The 19271-nt window shown below is 42.9% G+C and overlaps 2 protein-coding genes across 3 annotated transcripts in view; one reads left to right on the forward strand and one right to left on the reverse strand.

The window, feature by feature from the left end:
- The window catches only part of LOC140714332 (cholesterol side-chain cleavage enzyme, mitochondrial), a 52062-nt gene extending 42939 nt beyond the window's left edge, over window positions 1-9123 (forward strand). For both annotated transcript variants that reach the window (XM_073025495.1, XM_073025496.1), the window contains exons 7-9: window positions 580-658; window positions 5711-5902; window positions 7957-9123. In XM_073025495.1, the coding sequence (XP_072881596.1) occupies window positions 580-658; window positions 5711-5902; window positions 7957-8070 (385 nt within the window). In that variant the 3' untranslated portion in view covers window positions 8071-9123. The remainder of the gene's footprint in view (window positions 1-579; window positions 659-5710; window positions 5903-7956) is intronic.
- ccdc33 (coiled-coil domain containing 33) overlaps window positions 8993-19271 on the reverse strand; it is a 344809-nt gene continuing 334530 nt past the window's right edge. Inside the window, exon 23 of the mRNA XM_073025746.1 lies at window positions 8993-9738. Coding sequence (XP_072881847.1) covers window positions 9655-9738 — 84 coding nt within the window. The 3' untranslated portion in view covers window positions 8993-9654. The remainder of the gene's footprint in view (window positions 9739-19271) is intronic.

A 19271-nucleotide genomic window follows, 5' to 3' on the forward strand; every position in this document is an offset into this window, starting at 1 on the left:
CAACAGCCGTAAGCTTACAAGTAAGCAATGAGACCTAGTAGCTAGAAATAAACTGGCAAATCAAATCAGGTGGAACATAACACTAGTACTGGAATAGTGTTAATGCTAACAGCTACGCTACTGTGCCACAAGGGATTTTAATGGCATGAAAACTTAAACTAATTCAGTTGAATAAAAATCATGCTGGATCAAACATCCTTCGAATATTACAATAACTTTTTGTTCCGTCCCCTAAAAATGCTAGATTAACTCAGATGCATAATCTGCTAAACCCACTTGTCCTTTCCAAAACAATGCCATTTCTTTAGTGCATTTCTGGACTTCATTGTTGTAACAGTAATATCAAGCATTTACTGTATATTGATTGATATCACTGCTGCATGTCAAGCAGCTTCAATGTGAAAACACGTCTTACTGAACAGAATCTAGGAATTCATGTTCACACATGCAGGTGAAGTGCTGATCATATTTTGCAATTCTATTTAATTGCAAGTGTGCATATTTTTAAAAAAAACTTGTACCATTGCTTCGAATTTCAATGAAATTGTTCTGCTAAGGGAATTAATTTATATTTTTCAGACTTTATCCGGTGGCTATATCATTACAGCGATACCTAAATGAAGACACAGTGCTGCACAATTATCATATACCAGCTGGGGTATGATATTGATAATTACATTATTAACCACCTTTGGCATATATCCTGTGGCCACTTTATTACTACCTGTACCTAATAAATTGGCCACTATGTATTTTCACAGTCTTCTGCTGTTGTAGCACATCCACTTCAACATGTGTGTTCAAAGATGTTCTTCTGCACAGCACTATTGTAATGTATGATTATTTGAGTTACTGTCGTCTTCCCATCAGCCTGAACCAGTCTAGCCATTCTCTGCTTTCCTCTCTCATTAACAAGCCACAGAACTGCTACTCAATGGATGTTTTTGTTTTTCGCACCATTCGCCATAAACTCTAGATTCTAGATTGTTATGCATGAAAATTACAGAAGATCAGCATTTTCTGAGATAGTCAAACCACTCTGTCTGCCACCAACAATTATTCACAGTCAAAGTCACATAGATTACATTTCTTCCCCATTCTGATGTTTGGTCTGAAAAACAAATGAACCTCTTGACCATATCTGTATGCTTTATGAGTTTATGCTTTATGTCTGTATGAGTTGCTACCACATGATTGGTTGGTTAGATAATTGCATTAACGGGCAGGTGTACCCAATAAAGTGGCCACTGAATGTATGTAAACCTTAAAGAGCTCCAGTGTACCTTATGATGCGACTTTTGACTTGTAGTTGCAGGTATTGTGAGCAGTTAGGGGTCCCTTATCTAAGAAAGGATGTGCTGGCATTGGAGAAGATTCAATGGAGATTCATGAGAATGATCCCAGGAATGACAGGATTAACATAATGGCTCTGGACTGGTATGCAGTGGAGTCTAGAAGAATGAAGGGGGATCTTATTGAATATTGAAAGGCCTAGATAGAGGGGATATGGAGAAGAGGGGCAGTGGGAGAGCTGAGGACCAGAGGGCTCAGCCTCAGAATACAAGGACATTCCTCTAAACAGAGATGAGAAGGAATTTCTTTAGCTAGAGGGTGGTAAACCTTTGGAAATGATTGCCACAGACAGTAGTGGAGGCTAAATCATTGGCCAAAGGCCAAAGCTGGGGCTGATAGGTTCTTAATTGGTAAGGGTGTCAAAGGTTACAGGGAAAAGCCAGGAGAATGTGGGTGAGAGGGATAATAAGTCAGCCATGATGTAATAGCAGAGGAGACTGGATGAGCCTCATGGTCTAATTCTACTCTTGTGTCCATAACCATATAACAATTACAGCACGGAAACAGGCCATTCTGGCCCTCCTAGTCCGTGCCGAACTCTTAATCTCACCTAGTCCCACCTACCCGCACTCAGCCAATAACCCTCCACTCCTTTCCTGTCCATATACCTATCCAATTTTACCTTAAATGACACAACTGAACTGGCCTCTACTACTTCTACAGGAAGCTCATTCCACACAGCTATCACTCTCTAAGTAAAGAAATACCCCCTCGTGTTTCCCTTAAACTTTTGCCCCCTAACTCTCAAATCATGTTCTCTCGTTTGAATCTCCCCTACTCTCAATGGAAACAGCCTATTCATGTCAACTCTATCTATCCCTCTCAAAATTTTAAATACCTCGATCAAATCCCCCCTCAACCTTCTACGCTCCAATGAATAGAGACCTAACTTGTTCAACCTTTCTCTGTAACTTAAGTGCTGAAACCCAGGTAACATCCTAGTAAATCGTCTCTGCACTCTCTCTAATTTCTTGATATCTTTCCTATAATTCAGTGACCAGAACTGTACACAATATTCCAAATTTGGCCTTACCAATGCCTTGTACAATTTTAACATTACATCCCAACTTCTGTACTCAATGCTCTGATTTATAAAGGCCAACGTTCCAAAAGCCTTCTTCACCACCCTATCTACATGAGACTCCACCTTTAGGGAACTATGCACTGTTATTCCTAGATCTCTCTGTTCCACTGCATTCCTCAATGCCCTACCAATTACCCTGTATGTTCTATTTGGATTATTCCTGCCAAAATGTAGAACCTCACACTTCTCAGCATTAAACTCCATCTGCCAACGTTCAGCCCATTCTTCTAACCGGCATAAATCTCCCTGCAAGCTTTGAAAACCCACCTCATTATCCACAACACGTCCTACATTAGTATCATCGGCATACTTACTAATCCAATTTACCACCCCATCATCCAGATCATTTATGTATATTACAAACAACATTGGGCCCAAAACAGATCCCTGAGGCACCCCGCTAGTCACCGGCCTCCATCCCGATAAACAATTATCCACCACTACTCTCTGGCATCTCCCATCTAGCCACTGTTGAATCCATTTTATTACTCCAGCATTAATACCTAACGACTGAACCTTCTTAACTAACCTTCCATGTGGAACTTTGTCAAAGGCCTTGCTGAAGTCCATATAGACTACATCCACTACCTTACCCTCGTCAACATTCCTCGTAACTTCTTCAAAACATTCAATAAGGTTTGTCAAACATGACCTTCCACGCACAAATCCATGCTGGCTACTCCTAATCAGATCCTGTCTATCCAGATAATTATAAATACTATCTCTAAGAATACTTTCCATTAATTTACCCACCACTGATGTCAAACTGACAGGTCTATAATTGCCAGGCTTACTTCTAGAACCCTTTTTAAACAATGGAACCACATGAGCAATATGCCAATCCTCCGGCACAATCCCCATTTCTAATGACATCTGAAAGATCTCCGTCAGAGCTCCTGCTATCTCTACACAAACTTCCCTCAAGGTCCTGGGGAATATCCTGTCAGGATCCGGAGATTTATCCACTTTTAAATTTCTTAAAAGCTCCAGTACTTCCACCTCTTTAATTGTCATAGGTTCCATAACTTCCTTACTTGTTTCCCACACCTTACCCAATTCAATATCCTTCTCCTTAGTGAATACCGAAGAGAAGAAATTGTTCAAAATCTCTCCCATCTCCCTCGGCTCCACACATAGCTGACCACCCTGATTCTCTAAGGGACCAATTTTATCCCTCACTATCCTCTTGCTTTTAATATAACTGTAGAAACCTTTCGGATTTACTTCCACCTTATTTGCCAAACCAAACTCGTATCTTCTTTTTGCTTTTCTAATCTCTTTCTTAAGATTCCTTTTACATTCTTTATATTCCTTGAGCAATTCCTTTATTCCATGCTGCCTATATCTATTGTAGACATCCCTCTTTTTCCGAACCAAGTTTCTAATATCTCTTGAAAACCATGGCGCTTTCAAACCTTTAACCTTTCCTTTCAACCTAACAGGAACATAAAGATTCTGTACCCTCATAATTTCACCCTTAAATGACCTCCATTTCTCTATTACATCCTTCCCATAAAACAACTTGACCCAATCCACTCTCTCTAAATCCCTGCACATCTCCTCAAAGTTAGCCTTTCTCCAATCAAAAATCTCAACTCTAGGTCCAGTCCTGTCCTTCTCCATAATTATATTGAAGCTAATGCTATTGTGATCACTGGACCCGAAGTGCTCCCCAACACATACATCTGTCAGCTGACCTATCGCATTCCCTAACAGGAGATCCAACACTGCCCCATCTCTAGTCGGTACTTCTATATATTGTCTTATGGTTTTATGGTCTAATATCAATGTAGATAAGTTTAACGCAGTAATACTTGCTGTCTCCAGTGTTCAGCTATCGTAATGAGGCAAACGTAATCCAAAAGTACTTAGATTCTACTGCACCATTGAATTGCGTCTTAATCAGTCATTCAGGGGACATTTAACCAAAACTATAATTTCTCCAAAACACTACTTTTTTTTCAGTTTGAAGCCCTGATTACTTTCCTGAAGACTGGTTGAAGTATTTCCATTATTTTCTGTTTTTATTTATGACTGAAAGAACAGTAATTCTGCTTCTTGTTCCAATTAGAGTAAACAGTAGTCATAGTGTAATCACTCAAATTGAGTATGAGTGATTGAGTAATAGAGAATGCCTATGTGTGACTTGTTTAACATGGGGAGGCTGATGCACAGACAGCCATTGACAGATCGGAGTCAGAGTCCAGTAGCATGGAATGTAAGTCCCTTCACTGCTGTAGCCTTCCTCCACCTCTACTGCCATTGTAATGTGTCAACATCTTTGACTGGCTCTATCGTTGAGGTCTTGGTTGGATTGCTCTGTCTGGAACCACCCTCTTGTTCTTACTGCTATGGTTAACCCTACCAGGAGCTAAGAATTAGACATCATCACTCCCGGGCTCTCAGGAACTCACAAGCCACTCCAACATGGCAAGATCATGAACCTTGGAGAAGGATAGAATAAATATCCTACTTATAGCCTTTTTAAAAAAGGAAATTTACAGAATCACCATTCAGTACTCAAGGATACAATAATCAAAATCTCACATCTTCCATTTTGCCTTCATATACACTCAGTAGTCGCTTTATTGGGAACCTCCTGTACACCTGTTTGTTAATGCAAATATCTGATCAGTCAATCATGTAGCACCAACTCAATACATAAAAGCATACAGACATGGTCAAGAGGTTCAATTGTTGTTCAGACCAAACATCAGGATGGGAAAGAAGTGTGATCGAAGTGACTTTGACCATGGAATGAGGTGATTTGAGAATTACAGGAACTGCTAATTTCCTGGGATTTTCACACACAACCGTCTATAAAGCTTACAGAGAATGGTGCAAGAAACAAATAAATATCCAGTGAGTGACAGTTCTGTGGACGAAAATGCCTTGTTAATGAGAGAGTTCAGAGAAGAATGGCCAGACTGGTTAAGGCTGATGGGAAGACGACAGTAACTCCAATAACCACACATTACAACAGTGGTGTGCAGAAGAGCATCTCTGAATGCACAGCATGTCAAATCTTGAAGTGCGTAGGCTACAGCAGCAGAAGGCACAAACAGGAAGTACCTAATAAAGTGAACACTGAATGTACAGGCACACCCATAGGAATGTGGGACTTGAGATTATATTCACAGTGCCAGAATCCATCATTCACCTTTGTTAAAAAATGAACTTGTCCACAAATGGGTTTCCAATTGGTCCATGTAGCAGGAGAACAGACCCAAACAGTACGAATCATTTCCTGGTTCTTGTTGTCCTCTCTTGTAGACGTTAGTACAGCTGGGGCTGTATGCGATGGGAAGGAACTCTAAGATATTTAAAAACCCAGAACAATACAATCCTGAAAGATGGCTGAAGGGAGAAGACACACACTTCAAACACCTTGGATTTGGGTTTGGACCACGGCAGTGCGTTGGGCGCAGGATTGCAGAGTCTCAAATGGTTCTCTTTATGATTCATGTAAGTCTGTGATTTCCTGCCAAGGATTAACATAGTTGCAAATACTTGGGGTAGCATGTCTAATAGAATCCATTAAAAACAGCATTTTAAATATTTCTCTAGTTTCAACAATATTTTTATGGATATTGCAACACTGCAAATGAGGATCTACAAACACTTCAGGAGTCATGATTCCTGCAAATAATATTACCAGGCTCGAGGACAGCTTCTATCCCACTGTAATATGTCTATTGAATGGTCCCTTAGTACAATAAGGTGGACTTGACCCCTCAAACTACCTCATTACAGCTTTGCACCTTATTTATTTTTATTGAGAGATACAGTGCCGAACAGACCTTTCTGGCCCAACAATAGACACTGCATAGTAACCCACCTATTTGACCCTAGCCTAATCACAGGACAATTTACACTGGCCAATTAACCTAACTGGTACACCTTTGAACTGTGGGAGAAAGCCAGAACACCTGGATGAAACCCATGTAGTCACAGGTACAAATTCCTTACACATAATGTTGGAATTGAACTCCGAACTCTAACTCCCCAAGCTGTAACAGTGTCATGCAACTGCTACCCTACAGTGGCATCCTAGTGTCTACCTGCACTGTACTTTCTCCATAACTAATATTTTATTCTGCTTTCTATTATTTGTACTACCTCAAAGCAATGTTACAATGAAATGATTTGTATCAATGACATACAAGAAGTTGTTTCACCGTACCTCAATACATGTGACAATATTAACCAATTTACCAGTGAGGTGAGATGAGAAGTTGATAAACAAGAAGGGTTTGAACAATGAACAGAGATGCAAACAAACTGCATTTTTATTTGCTGTTTTTGTAACATTTCAAGTTCAAGTTCAGGTTTAATTGTTATTGAACCATACAAATGTATTCAGCTAAATGAAACATCATTCCTCCAGGGCTAAGGTGCAAAACACAATACATATAATCGCACACAGCACATATTGTTATGATAACACATACAGTCACAAAATAATAATAGCACCAGTCCCAGAGTGGCATGCCCTGAAAATTAATGGTGCATGGGATGTTATCCTGGAGCCGTGGTTCTGCAAGAACAAGCACGCAGCATTTTCTCATCTCGCATTGGGTCAGCCACTGATGAGGGCAATCCAGGTTTTCTTCCAGGGACCAAATACTGGAGGGCAGCACTGATGGAAGTGCTGGCCTGCATGGGCCAGGATCCAACCCACCACGGATTCCAGTACAGCCACTGTGCCTTTATTCTTTCCCACACCGCCTCTGGCACCTCCTTCCCCAAGTAGTTGTAACAGGCGATGCCACAACATGAGGGCCTAGTCTGTGCAACAGCTCAAGGCCATGCAGCTCCTCTGCCAATTTCAAATGTCCAACAAGGTCTTGTGACTACAACAAAAATATTTCAGAGAAACATTTGCACCATTTGTTGTACCTGGACAGTTGCTGCAATTAAGTGTGCCACCGTCTTACCAGAAGTCCAGGACTTACCAGAATTTGGCTGATCATCTGCTCTTAATGCTGAGCAGTACTAAGTATTGTCAAAGTGGGTGTAATTTAGATGAGTTATTAAACTGAGAAGTGATCTATGTACTCAGGTAATAGATTTCTTAGAACTTTTAAAGAGTAGGGAGTTCTCACTAGAGTCTTGGCCAATATTTATCCTTAATTCAACTTCCTTTTTATCTGTGTTTTATGGAAGATTGCTGTGCACAAATTGGCTGCATTTCTTTTCTATATTATGATATTTTAATCATATTTAATGGGTTATAAAGCATGTAGGATGTAAGATTCAGGTTTAATATCACTGGTATATGTCATGAAATAAGTAGTGATGTAGTGTTCATAGTTGCTGCATTGTCCATTCAGAAATCTGATGGTGGTGGGAAAGAAGCTGTTCCTAAAATGTTGACTGTTTGTCTTTAGGCTCCTGCATCCCTGATGTGTCAAGCATAGAGAAATTATTGTCTTTTTTTAAAAATCATGTGTTAAGTTTAAGTTAGTTTTAAGAAACACAGTAATAATTATGTCTGTGACCATTTTGTTTTCTTTTAGATGCTCCAAAACTTTAAAATTGAAACTGATCCAATGACTGAGGTGAAATCCACGTTCAGCTTGATCCTTATCCCTGACAAACCCATTAACCTAAAGTTTACACCCATCAAATGAAGAGAAATGGAATATGTTTCTGTAATGACGTTTTCCTTTCATTAGTCTTGGAAAATTCTGTTTGACCAGTAGTGAGGTAATATAATGGTATATGTCCATGTCAATGCATTATAGAGCCAGACAGATATATAGCATGGAACCAGATCTTTCAGCTCAAGTCATTCATGCCAACCAAGCTGCCGACCCAAATTAGTCCCACTTGCTTGCATTTGACTGATTTCCCTTTAAACTTCCCTACCCACATACCTATCCAAATATCTTTATGAAACATTGTAATTGTACCACCTCCTTGCTAACATTTAGTTGCTATCATGTAGTTTAACTAACTACATGAGGTTGTGATGTCCTACTGTTTGTTCACTCATGATGAGAATAGAAACCCAAAATAGGCTAGCAAGAACTATGTTTTCCCCACTGTAATCACACAATTCTGCTTGAACACTAAGCCATAATGTTTCCTCTTAGTGCTCTGTGTAATACAGTCAAAAATTTATTGTGGGTAAACAGGTGAGCGCAATGGGAGAAATACAGTTCTTGTGTTTTCATCCTCAACGTGGTTCAACAAAAAGTAGGACATCACATCATTATATTGTTACTTAGAACAATTTATGACTTATTAGGGCCACAAAGTCTGGTAAACTATTTTATATTTTGTACACAGTCCAAAAACGTGCTGATTAGTAGGTTAATCGGTCATTGTAAATTTTCCTGTGATTAGGCTAAGGGTTAAATCGGTGAGTTGCTGAGCAGTGCAGCTCATTGGGCCAAAAGGGCACATTCCGTGCTGTATTTCTAAATAAAATAAAATTTATAAAATTTATTTATTTAGTGATGCAGCCCTTCCAGTGCTTCGAGCCATGCTGCCCCTGCAACCCCATAACCCTGATGCACCATCAGTAACTCTCGGAGACGTGAGGTGAGATATAGGCTTTTATTGGCTGGAAGAAAGAACAAGCAGCAATTGACCACCACACTACATCCTGGAGACTGAGGCCAGAGCTATGTCTCCAATCGCCTTTATACCGGGGTCTGTGGGAGGAGCCACGGTCAGTGGGAGGAGCCACAGGAGCAGTCAGCGGGGGGGGCGTGTCCAGACAGGTATATGTAGTTCACCACATTCACCCCCCCCTTTGTTTTAAAAGAGAGTCCCCATGGGGCGAAGTTTCTTACAAGTATATTTACAGGTTAAGTCTATCAGGTGGTCAAATCTGTCGCTGCGATTTACGTAGCACCGGCGGTGATTGCACCGGAGACGGTGGTTGTGCTGGTTCCGGCCTAACTGGAAGTGTCAGCCCACTAGGCGTCAGTGATCCCTCATGCGTGTGCGAGGCGCCTGGTATATGCATGTGCGAGACGCCCAGTATAGGAGTGTCGTGAGGAGGTTGTGTAGGGCTCGGTGTGCGCGGTGTCACCTCGGGTACAGGGTTCATAGTTACCGTGGAGTGTTCAGGGTAGTGGTCTGCTGCTCCTGCGGGTGCCAGGTCGCGGACGGAGACCGTGTCCTCCCGCCCATCAGGTAAGACCACATAGGCATACTGGGGGTTCGCATGTAGTAGGTGAACCCTCTCGACCAGCGGGGAGTATTTATTGCTCCTTGCATGTTTCCGGAGCAGCACTGGCCCTGGGGATGTCAGCCAAGCCGGTAGGGTGGTCCCAGTGGCAGACTTCCTGGGAAAAGAAAAGAGGGGTGGCATTGGTGGACGTACATAACAGGGAGCGGATAGAGTGGAGTGCCTCGGGGAGGGCCTCCTGCCATTGAGAGACCGGCAACCCTTTTGATTTAAGGGCTAAAAGTGTGGCCTTCCACACTGTGGCATTCTCCCTCTCCACCTGTCCATTTCCCCGGGGATTATAGCTTGTGGTCCTACTAGTAGCAATGCCCCTAGCCAGCAGGTACTGGCATCTCGTACTAGCAGCTCCGCATGTTGTTCCGCCGTCAGTCACTACAAACCCCAACCTAATCACGGGACAATTTACAATGACCAGTTGACCTACTCAGTCTGTGAGAGAAGACCACTGCACCCAGGGAAATCCCATTCATTGCATGGGAAGGACATACAGAGACTCCTTACAGAATGGCACCAGAATTGATCTTTGAACTCCAGAATGGTCTGGGCTGTAATATCATTGCACTAACCACTACGTTACTGTGGTGCCTAAATGTAATGATATAAGATAGCTTTCCATTTTAAAGCTTATAAATACTTCGTGCCTAATGTATATTTGCAGTTATTTTGAAATGAAACACTAGAAGAATATTTCCTGCATGTTGCTAGTATTGATTTCAACATGATGTGCTCTGTATATTGACTGTGTTATGTTACTAGCACTGTTATTTCTTGTGCAAGTTTTCATGGTATCACTACAGAGATGAGCAAAAATCCAAGCTAACTTTTCAATACAGTACAGAAATTGTGTTCTATTGGCAGAAAAGGTATGTTTTGGATAGGAAGTCTTGATATTTCAAAACATTATTTCAGGAAATTAATCCCCAACACACTGGTCAACCATCAAATATTAATAAAGCTAGACTATCTCATTATTCTGATGAAGGGTCTCCACCCATAATGTCAACTGTTTATTCATTTCCACAGATGCTGTCTAACTTGCTGAGATCCTCCAGCATTTTGTGTGTGTATCTCATTGTCACTTGTTTGAGGAAATGCTGCGCACAATATTGTTCCTGTGATTTCTATATTGCAACGTGCTAGCTGGAAAACAGTTTTGGATGTCCTGATGTGGTTAAAGGCTCTAAATGATTATCAGACAGTTTTGGAGAGATGAATCAAAGAAACAATCTTCACACCAACCATCAATAATAATAATTACTTTAAGTTCAAAAAATTATTCCATTTACATGTTATTGTTAGATTAGGAACAAAATTTATAAGATGCTAGTATGTAGGACAAAATATTTTTGATTTTTTTGTCTCATCTATCTTTCTTGATAACTTGTAAACCAAGATAACTTGAATAGCAGTGATAATGGTGGGGATTATGTATCAATGGTTGGTGTATATGACACCAAAAAATTGTTTTAAAGTTGTTTCATAAAATATTAACCTTCTGAATTTAAAATAAAGATTTACTGTCTATCATTCAATGACTTAAGAGAACCAAGAATATTCAAGTGACAATCACATCAACCTCATTCTTACTAAGTAACAGAACAGGAACGAGGGGTTGAAAGGCCAATTTCACTTCCTAATGTGTATGCTCTTTGTATGAAAATTCTAAATTGTACATTGTGATCTTTATATATTTTCATAACTTTGCATTATTACTTATCAAACTAAATGCTATTAAAAGGACCAAAGGTTTGATTAACAAGGAACAAGGTCAAAGACAAGAGAAGTACACACCTTAATATTTGTTTTCTCTAACTTCCTTTATTCACCTGTTCACCCATCATCTCGTACGCCTCCCCTTCCCACCCCCCCCCCCCCCCCAAAACATCCATTCAGACTTTGGCTCTCTTTCTGAGGGTAAGATCAGAAGGTGTGAGGGGTTGTGGGGAAGGGGATGATGTGAGAAGCTGGGAGGTAATAGGTGGAAGAACCTAGGGGCTAAAGAGGAAGGGATCTGATAGGAGAGGACAGTAGCCCGTGGAATAAATGGAAGGAGGTGAGAAACCAGAGAGAGGAAGTTGTAGGGCATAGACAGGCCCTGACGGAAAGGCAGGGAAAGAGAAGTGAAAACAAAGAGGGAGGACAGAGGGGAGAAATCGATGTTGATTCTGTCAAAAAGGAGACTACCAAGAAAGAATGAGGTGTTGTCCCTCTAACCCTTCTCAAATTGACTCACCTATCAACCAGCAGTTCCTAGTCTGATCTACCTCTCCCTATAACTCAGGTCCTAGAATTTCTCCCCCTTCCCCTACCTTTTATTCTGATTCCTCTTTCGTTCCAGTCCTGATGAAGAGTCTCAGCCCAAAACACCAACTGTTCATTCTTTCCATAGATGCTACCTGACCTGCTGAGTTCCTCCAACATTTTGTATGAGTTGCTCCAGATTTCCAGCATCTGCAGAATCTTTTGTCTCTATTAAAGTGGGGTGTTTCTTAAACAGGTGCCAAAGAGGCCTATCAAATTTAAGGAATGATAATTAACTGGGACTTGGACTTTCACTTGATAGAGGGGAGACTATGAGGAACCTATGAGATTATTATGAGCATGTCCCCAGAACTCAAGGTCAGACAGGCTAGGACTTTAAAGATTTGTCATATGTTTATTTGTCACATGTACATTACAACATACAGTGAAATGCAATGTTTTGCATCAACAGCCAACACAGTCCAGTAGTGTGCTTGGGACAGCCAGCGGGTGTCGCCATGCTTCCAGTGCCAACTTACCAGCCTAACCTGTACATTGCTGGAATATGGGGGGAACCCACAAGGGAAGAGCCTACAAATTATTTGCAGACAGCAGCGGAAAATAAACCCAGACCACTGGCACTGTAAAACATTACACTAAATACTCGATTGGCCAAATAGCCTACTTCTGCTCCTATATCTTTTGGTCTAAGCACTATGCTATTGTGTCACCCTTCATTTACTGGAGCATAGAAAACTGATGGGTGATGGCACACAGTCTTTTTCGCAGGGAAAGGGAAGCAAAAACTAAAGGGCATAGGTTTAAAGTGAGAATGGTGTTATGACCCCAGCCCCCTCCTTTGTGAGAATCACAAGAGCCCTAGTCAAGGGGGGGGGGGTCAAATGACCCAAGAGGGGGAGAGACGTGCTGAATAGACACAGGAAAATGGGAGAGAGAGGGAGACGTGCTGAAGACCACGTTCCCCCGGGAAGCAGAATAAAGTGACTCTGACTATTGTCTCATGAAGACCACGTGTAAAGCCCTTGGGCAACGTGGGCTGGTTGAGAGAGAGATTGACACCGGCGATCCCGTGAGGAAGATAAAAGGTGGGCTGCCAAGGCGGGGCCACAGACGCACCAGAAGACACGCTAGAAATCCTGTGACAGCGTTTTGATAGCGACAGCCGGTGGTGGGGTTCGTGTGCGTCTTTTCCTTGCCTGGGATTGGCGACCTCACCACGGAAGAACGGCTTAGCTACAGGGGAGGCCACAGATGAGAGTCCATTCCCCAACGAGACTTCCGAAGAACCGAACTCCTACAGGTTGGAAAACCTGTCGGGTAACTGTTTCATTCAATTCTCTCTCTCTCTCTTTCTAACAAAAGTGCACCAACGCGACACCACAACCGACGGCAGCTGGTGGAACTGCAGTGACCGCAAAAGACTTTTAGATATACAGCAAACAATATATATCTACATTACCCCTAGACAACGATAGAGCTTATTTCTGATTGATTATTACTATACCTGTGCTTTAGATGGAGTTGTGACGACGTATATGATCTGAATGTTTTGTATTAACCATACGTTTGTACCCCTTTATAAATAAAAACGTTTGAAAATAGTAGCATCAGGCTTCAGCGGACCTATCTATCTTTGCTGATAAGTCACCCGGTTACTGGGGAACGTAACAAGTGGGTTGCTCGTCCCGGATTTGAAACCAAAGGGGAGGGTCAGTGAATCGGGCTGTAAGTCCAAACTTAAATCTGGTTACGCAGGTAGCCAGACAGGAAACCAGCAAAGATGGATGTGGGTGAATTTATGAGAAACCCGACTGTAGAGGCGCTAGGCAAGGCTACCAAATCAGACTTGGTAAATCTGGCAAAGGGGTTGGACCTCGCAGAGGTGAGGTCATCAGTGAAAAAGCAGGAAGTGCGAGGGGTCATAAATCAGTATTACATTGGGAAGGAGGTGTTTGCAGCTGAGGATTTGGAAAATATCCCCGAAAAGAGATTAGCGAGTGGGGCAGATCAGTTAGAGTTGGAGAAAGTAAGGTTGGAACATGATCTTCAAGTAAAGCAGCTAGAAGCAGCTGCAAAGGAAAAGGCTGAGGAATGAGCTGAAAAGGAAAAGGAAAAGGAAAGGGAGCAGGTGTTCAAACTAAAGGAATTAGAGATGAAACGGGGTCATGAGCTCCAGCTAAAGCAGCTAGAAGCAGAAGCAGAAGAGAAAGAGAAACAAAGGAGCCATGAATTGGAGCTGGACAGGCGAAAGCAAGAGCGAAGAGCTCAAGGGCAAGAGAGAGAGGAGGGGTTTGATGTTAGTCGGGCGTTGAGGTTGGTCCCCCCCTTCGAGGAGACGGATGTTGATAGTTATTTCTTGCTTTTTGAGAAGGTGGCAGTGAATCAGAAGTGGCCCAGAGAGCAGTGGGTGGCGTTGTTACAAAGTGTGTTACGAGGGAAAGCACAGCGGGTATATGCCGCGCTGCCCCCAGAAGGGGAAGGGAATTATGACCAAGTAAAGGAGGCCATTCTCCGAGGTTACGAGTTAGTACCTGAAGCGTATAGACAAAGGTTCCGAAATTTAAGGAAAGGGTGGAATCAAACGTATACCGAGCTAGCCCATGAGAAGGGTGTGCTCTTGGACCGTTGGTGCACCGCGGAAAAGGTGGCCGAGAATTATGGGTGTCTCAGGGAGTTATTTTTGATTGAGGAATTTAAAGATTGTGTTCCGGAAGAGATCCGGATGTATTTGAATGAGAGGACGAATCAGTCCATCTCAGAAATTGCTAGGTTCGCAGATGAATATGCCCTAACCCACAAGACGAAGTTTTCCTTGCAAAAAAGTTACCAGAGAGACCGTGGGAACGGTAGAGAAAGCCCGCCGGCTGAGGCGGAGATCCCGCTGGGAGCTAGTGGTAAAATTGAGGAGGAGAGGCAAGACGGCAGGAGAGGTCCTGGCTTGACCTGTTTTAATTGTGGAAAGGTGGGTCATATTGCATCTAAATGCTTTGCTCCGAGAAAGGAGCCAGAGAGAGGGAAAGCAGCGATCCCTATCGGGTGTGAAGTGGTAATCAGAAAATCGGCATGAGGGTCCCAGGGGAGCAGAGAGCACGAGGGGTCGGAGATTTATCTGTCACACGGAACCATGTCTGTGAGGAAGGGGGACCCGCCAATTCCCGTACGGATTTGGAGAGACACGGGGGCGGAGCTATCATTAATTAGCCGTAACGTATTACAATTCGGACCTCCGAAGGGCGAGGTAGCCCTGAGAGGAATAGGAAAAGGGACAGAAAGGGTGTCTTTGCGTAGGGTCATTTTGGATTGTGAGCTGGTGTATGGATCAGTTGAAATGGGGGTGCCATCAGAATTCCCGAGAACTGACGTGGATGTCCTCCTTGGGAACGATTTAGCAGGAGGAAAAGTTTGGTCGGCCATGACTATGACCCGCCGACCGGTGCGTGTTGAGGCCCCGCCCATAGAGTCCCCGAGCTATCCCGCATGCACGGACACTCGCAGCCTGTCGAGAGCGGCAGCTGAGAACGGGAGCAGTTTAAAATTGGCCCAGACGTCTTTACCGACCCTGTGCCACGAGGGTTTCGAGGGTGGTAAAACGAGGAATAGTAACGTAAAAGGGGATAAAGGAGAGAAAGGAGAGAAGGTAGATCCTCCCTTAGCGAAGAACAAGGTCCTAGAGGTAGGAAATAAAGATGAGAAACAGATAAAGCTGTTAAAAGGTCCAGGGTTGAACATGGATGATCTGTCTGGTTTGGCAGGACTGTTTGAAGAAGTTGAAAATTCTAAAGGTGTTCCCGATAATGAAATGAGGGCAGTCCTAGATGAAAAGGATGCCATTACCTTGAAGAAGTCTGCTGGGTTGGCAGATGGGGTTGTTTCAGCCCGCGGGGTTGAGTTTACTCTGGAAGTGAGTTGCCCAGAGAGTAACTGGGAGGATCAGGGGAATTTAGAATTTGAAAAGGGTACGGGTATTGAAAGCCTGGAAGAGGCCAATGCCCCGTTTGAGTGTGTCCAAGATAGATAGATAGATAGATAGATAGATACTTTATTCATCCCCATGGGGAAATTCAACTTTTTTTCCAATGTCCCATACACTTGTTGTAGCAAATCTAATTACATACAATACTTAACTCAGTAAAAAATATGATATGCATCTAAATCACCATCTCAAAAAGCATTAATAATAGCTTTTAAAAAGTTCTTAAGTCCTGGCGGTAGAATAGTAAAGCCTAATGGCATTGGGGAGTATTGACCTCTTCATCCTGTCTGAGGAGCATTGTATCGATAGTAACCTGTCGCTGAAACTGCTTCTCTGTCTCTGGATGGTGCTATGTAGAGGATGTTCAGAGTTATCCATAATTGACCGTAGCCTACTCAGCGCCCTTCGCTCAGCTACCAATGTTAAACTCTCCAGTACTTTGCCCACGACAGAGCCCGCCTTCCTTACCAGCTTATTAAGACGTGAGGCGTCCCTCTTCTTAATGCTTCCTCCCCAACACGCCACCACAAAGAAGAGGGCGCTCTCCACAACTGACCTATAGAACATCTGCAGCATCTCACTACAGACATTGAATGACGCCAACCTTCTTAGGAAGTACAGTCGACTCTGTGCCTTCCTGCACAAGGCATCTGTGTTGGCAGTCCAGTCTAGCTTCTCGTCTAACTGTACTCCCAGATACTTGTAGGTCTTAACCTGCTCCACACATTCTCCATTAATGATCACTGGCTCCATATGAGGCCTAGATCTCCTAAGATGGGGATGCACGTGGCCCTGAACCTAGTCACGGAGCTCAGAAAAAGTCTGAGGCATTTGACTCTGCCGGACGAGACGGCCGTCCTTTTGGAGCAGATAGACTTGGTTCGGAAAAAAAGGGGTTAACCTTGGGAAGTGTGAGTTCCCAGATGGTTGTGCTGTAGGGGGTGTTCAGAGTTAATGTGGAGTTTACGAATGGGGAGATAACTGTTGTTGTGGAGGAGATCGGTAAATCTGTAGTTCCCAAATCGAATGAAAAAAAAGTTAAAGTCTAGATTGATGCCTGCGCATCGATTACAGGTTGATTTGGAATGTAAGGGTGCCTCACACGCTATTGTTATTCAAGAAAGCGCTGTGAGGAAGCCGAAATTTAAATGCGGCCGGAGAAAAAGGTTCGAACTGAAACACATCAGCCTGCATGGTCTTGACGAAAGGGTTAACTACCTGTGTAGCATTAAAGAATTGGGTGGAAATTCCCATGATGGACTAGGTTGGGGACACGGAGTTAAGAGAATAACCCTCGTGGAGAGGAAAGGCGGGAGAGTACCTCGCCAAATTACTCAAGTTCCCCACCGGGGAACTCTCCGGAAAAGAGGCGATGGTTAATAGAAAATGCCATTTTTAAACAGCAACGCCGGTTGTACGGGTTTGCGCCAAAGCCTGTGAATAATAAAGACAACCCCTTTGGAGACCTGCCGGTGAAATAACACGACCGAAACGATTAGTATTTGTATAAACTTTTGTAGATGCACCTAAGCTAAGATCACACCTCCTTAGTTTTGTTGCTGAAGAAAATAAATAAATAGGTGGTTATTGAGCTGAAATTTGATGCTACCAGACTTTAGTACAGTACGCGATGTTAAGATATTAAAGAAAGGGACACTGTAATTGTTACCTGTTTAGATACTGACTTGAATGTATAACGGTAGTACTCTGTGAAGAGAGGAGCTTGTGTATTGTGTTAGAGAAAAAAAATCCTATAAGACTCTGTACCAACTTGTTTTAAACCGCTGGTAAAAAAACTTTTAAGAGGGGAGGTGTTATGACCCCAGCCCTCTCCTTTGTGAGAATCACAAGAGCCCTAGTCAAGGGGGGGTCAAATGACCCAAGAGGGGGAGAGACGTGCTGAATGGACACAGGAAAATGGGAGAGAGAGGGAGACGTGCGGAAGACCACGTTCCCCCGGGAAGCAGAATAAAGTGACTCTGACTATTGTCTCATGAAGACCACGTGTAAAGCCCTCGGGCAACGTGGGCTGGTTGAGAGAGAGATTGACACCGGCGATCCCGTGAGGAAGATAAAAGGTGGGCTGCCGAGGCGGGGCCACAGACGCACCAGAAGACACGCTAGAGATCCTGCGACAGTGTTTTGATAGCGACAGCCGGTGGTGGGGTTCGTGTGCGTCTTTTCCTTGCCTGGGATTGGTGACCTCACCACGGAAGAACGGCTTAGCTACAGGGGAGGCCACAGATAAGAGTCCATTCTCCAACGAGACTTCCGAAGAACCAAACTCCTACAGGTTGGAAAACCTGTCGGGTAACTGTTTCATTCAATTCTCTCTCTCTCTCTTTCTAACAAAAGTGCACCAACGCGACACCACAACCGACGGCAGCTGGTGGAACTGCAGTGACCGCAAAAGACTTTTAGATAAACAGCAAACAATATATATCTACATTACCCCTAGACAACGATAGAGCTTATTTCTGATTGATTATTACTATACCTGTGTTTTAGATGGAGTTGTGACGACGTATATGATCTGAATGTTTTGTATTAACCATACGTTTGTGCCCCTTTATAAATAAAAATGTTTGAAAATAGTAGCATCAGGCTTCAGCGGACCTATCTATCTTTGCTGATAAGTCACCCGGTTACTGGGGAACGTAACAAGGGAAAGATTTAAAAGAGTAATTTCTTCACACATTCAGTGGCGGGTATAAGGAACAAGCTGCTAGAGGAAGCAGTTGAGAAAGGTGGATAGGAAAAGGAGGGATATGGGCAATGGGACAAGATGAGCTGCTTTGTCCACATGGGTAAGTTGGACTGAAGAGCTTGCATCTGTGCTGAATTACTCTGTGATTCCATGAATGTGTTGAAAGACTTAATCAGAAGTAAAAAGGTAGCAACAGAAGATGAACAGGAGAGTGGAAATGACTATAGCTACAAAGAGGGAAGTAAATGGTGGAATGGAACAGGCTTAGACAGTAATGCTGCTATAACCAGGTCCATCTATTACAGCAATGACATCAAAGACCCCATCAAATGCTCCATCCTGCCAGGTAACATCAAAGGATGACGTCGTCCACAGTCTAACCATTGGAAGACTGAGCTTGGAGTCTCTACCATAAAGATCAACATATAACAGAGTAGGAGTTCCCAACCTTTTTCCACCATGGACCCCTACCAGTAACTGAGGGGTCTGTGGACTCCAGTTTGGGAACCCCTGAACTAGAGGTGTTGTACTCTCCAAGAGATGAATAATGTATCACCAAGTGTATAAATACACCATAATGCTTTTCACTCCTTCTGAATTTACAAAAAAAAGCTAAACTATTGCAGATTTTTATTAGATCATATTTATGTGTAAAATGGCATAAACAATTTTTTACAAGGTAGAATAG

Source organism: Hemitrygon akajei, chromosome 21 (assembly GCF_048418815.1).
Source record: "Hemitrygon akajei chromosome 21, sHemAka1.3, whole genome shotgun sequence".
NCBI classification, from domain to species: Eukaryota; Metazoa; Chordata; class Chondrichthyes; order Myliobatiformes; family Dasyatidae; genus Hemitrygon; species Hemitrygon akajei.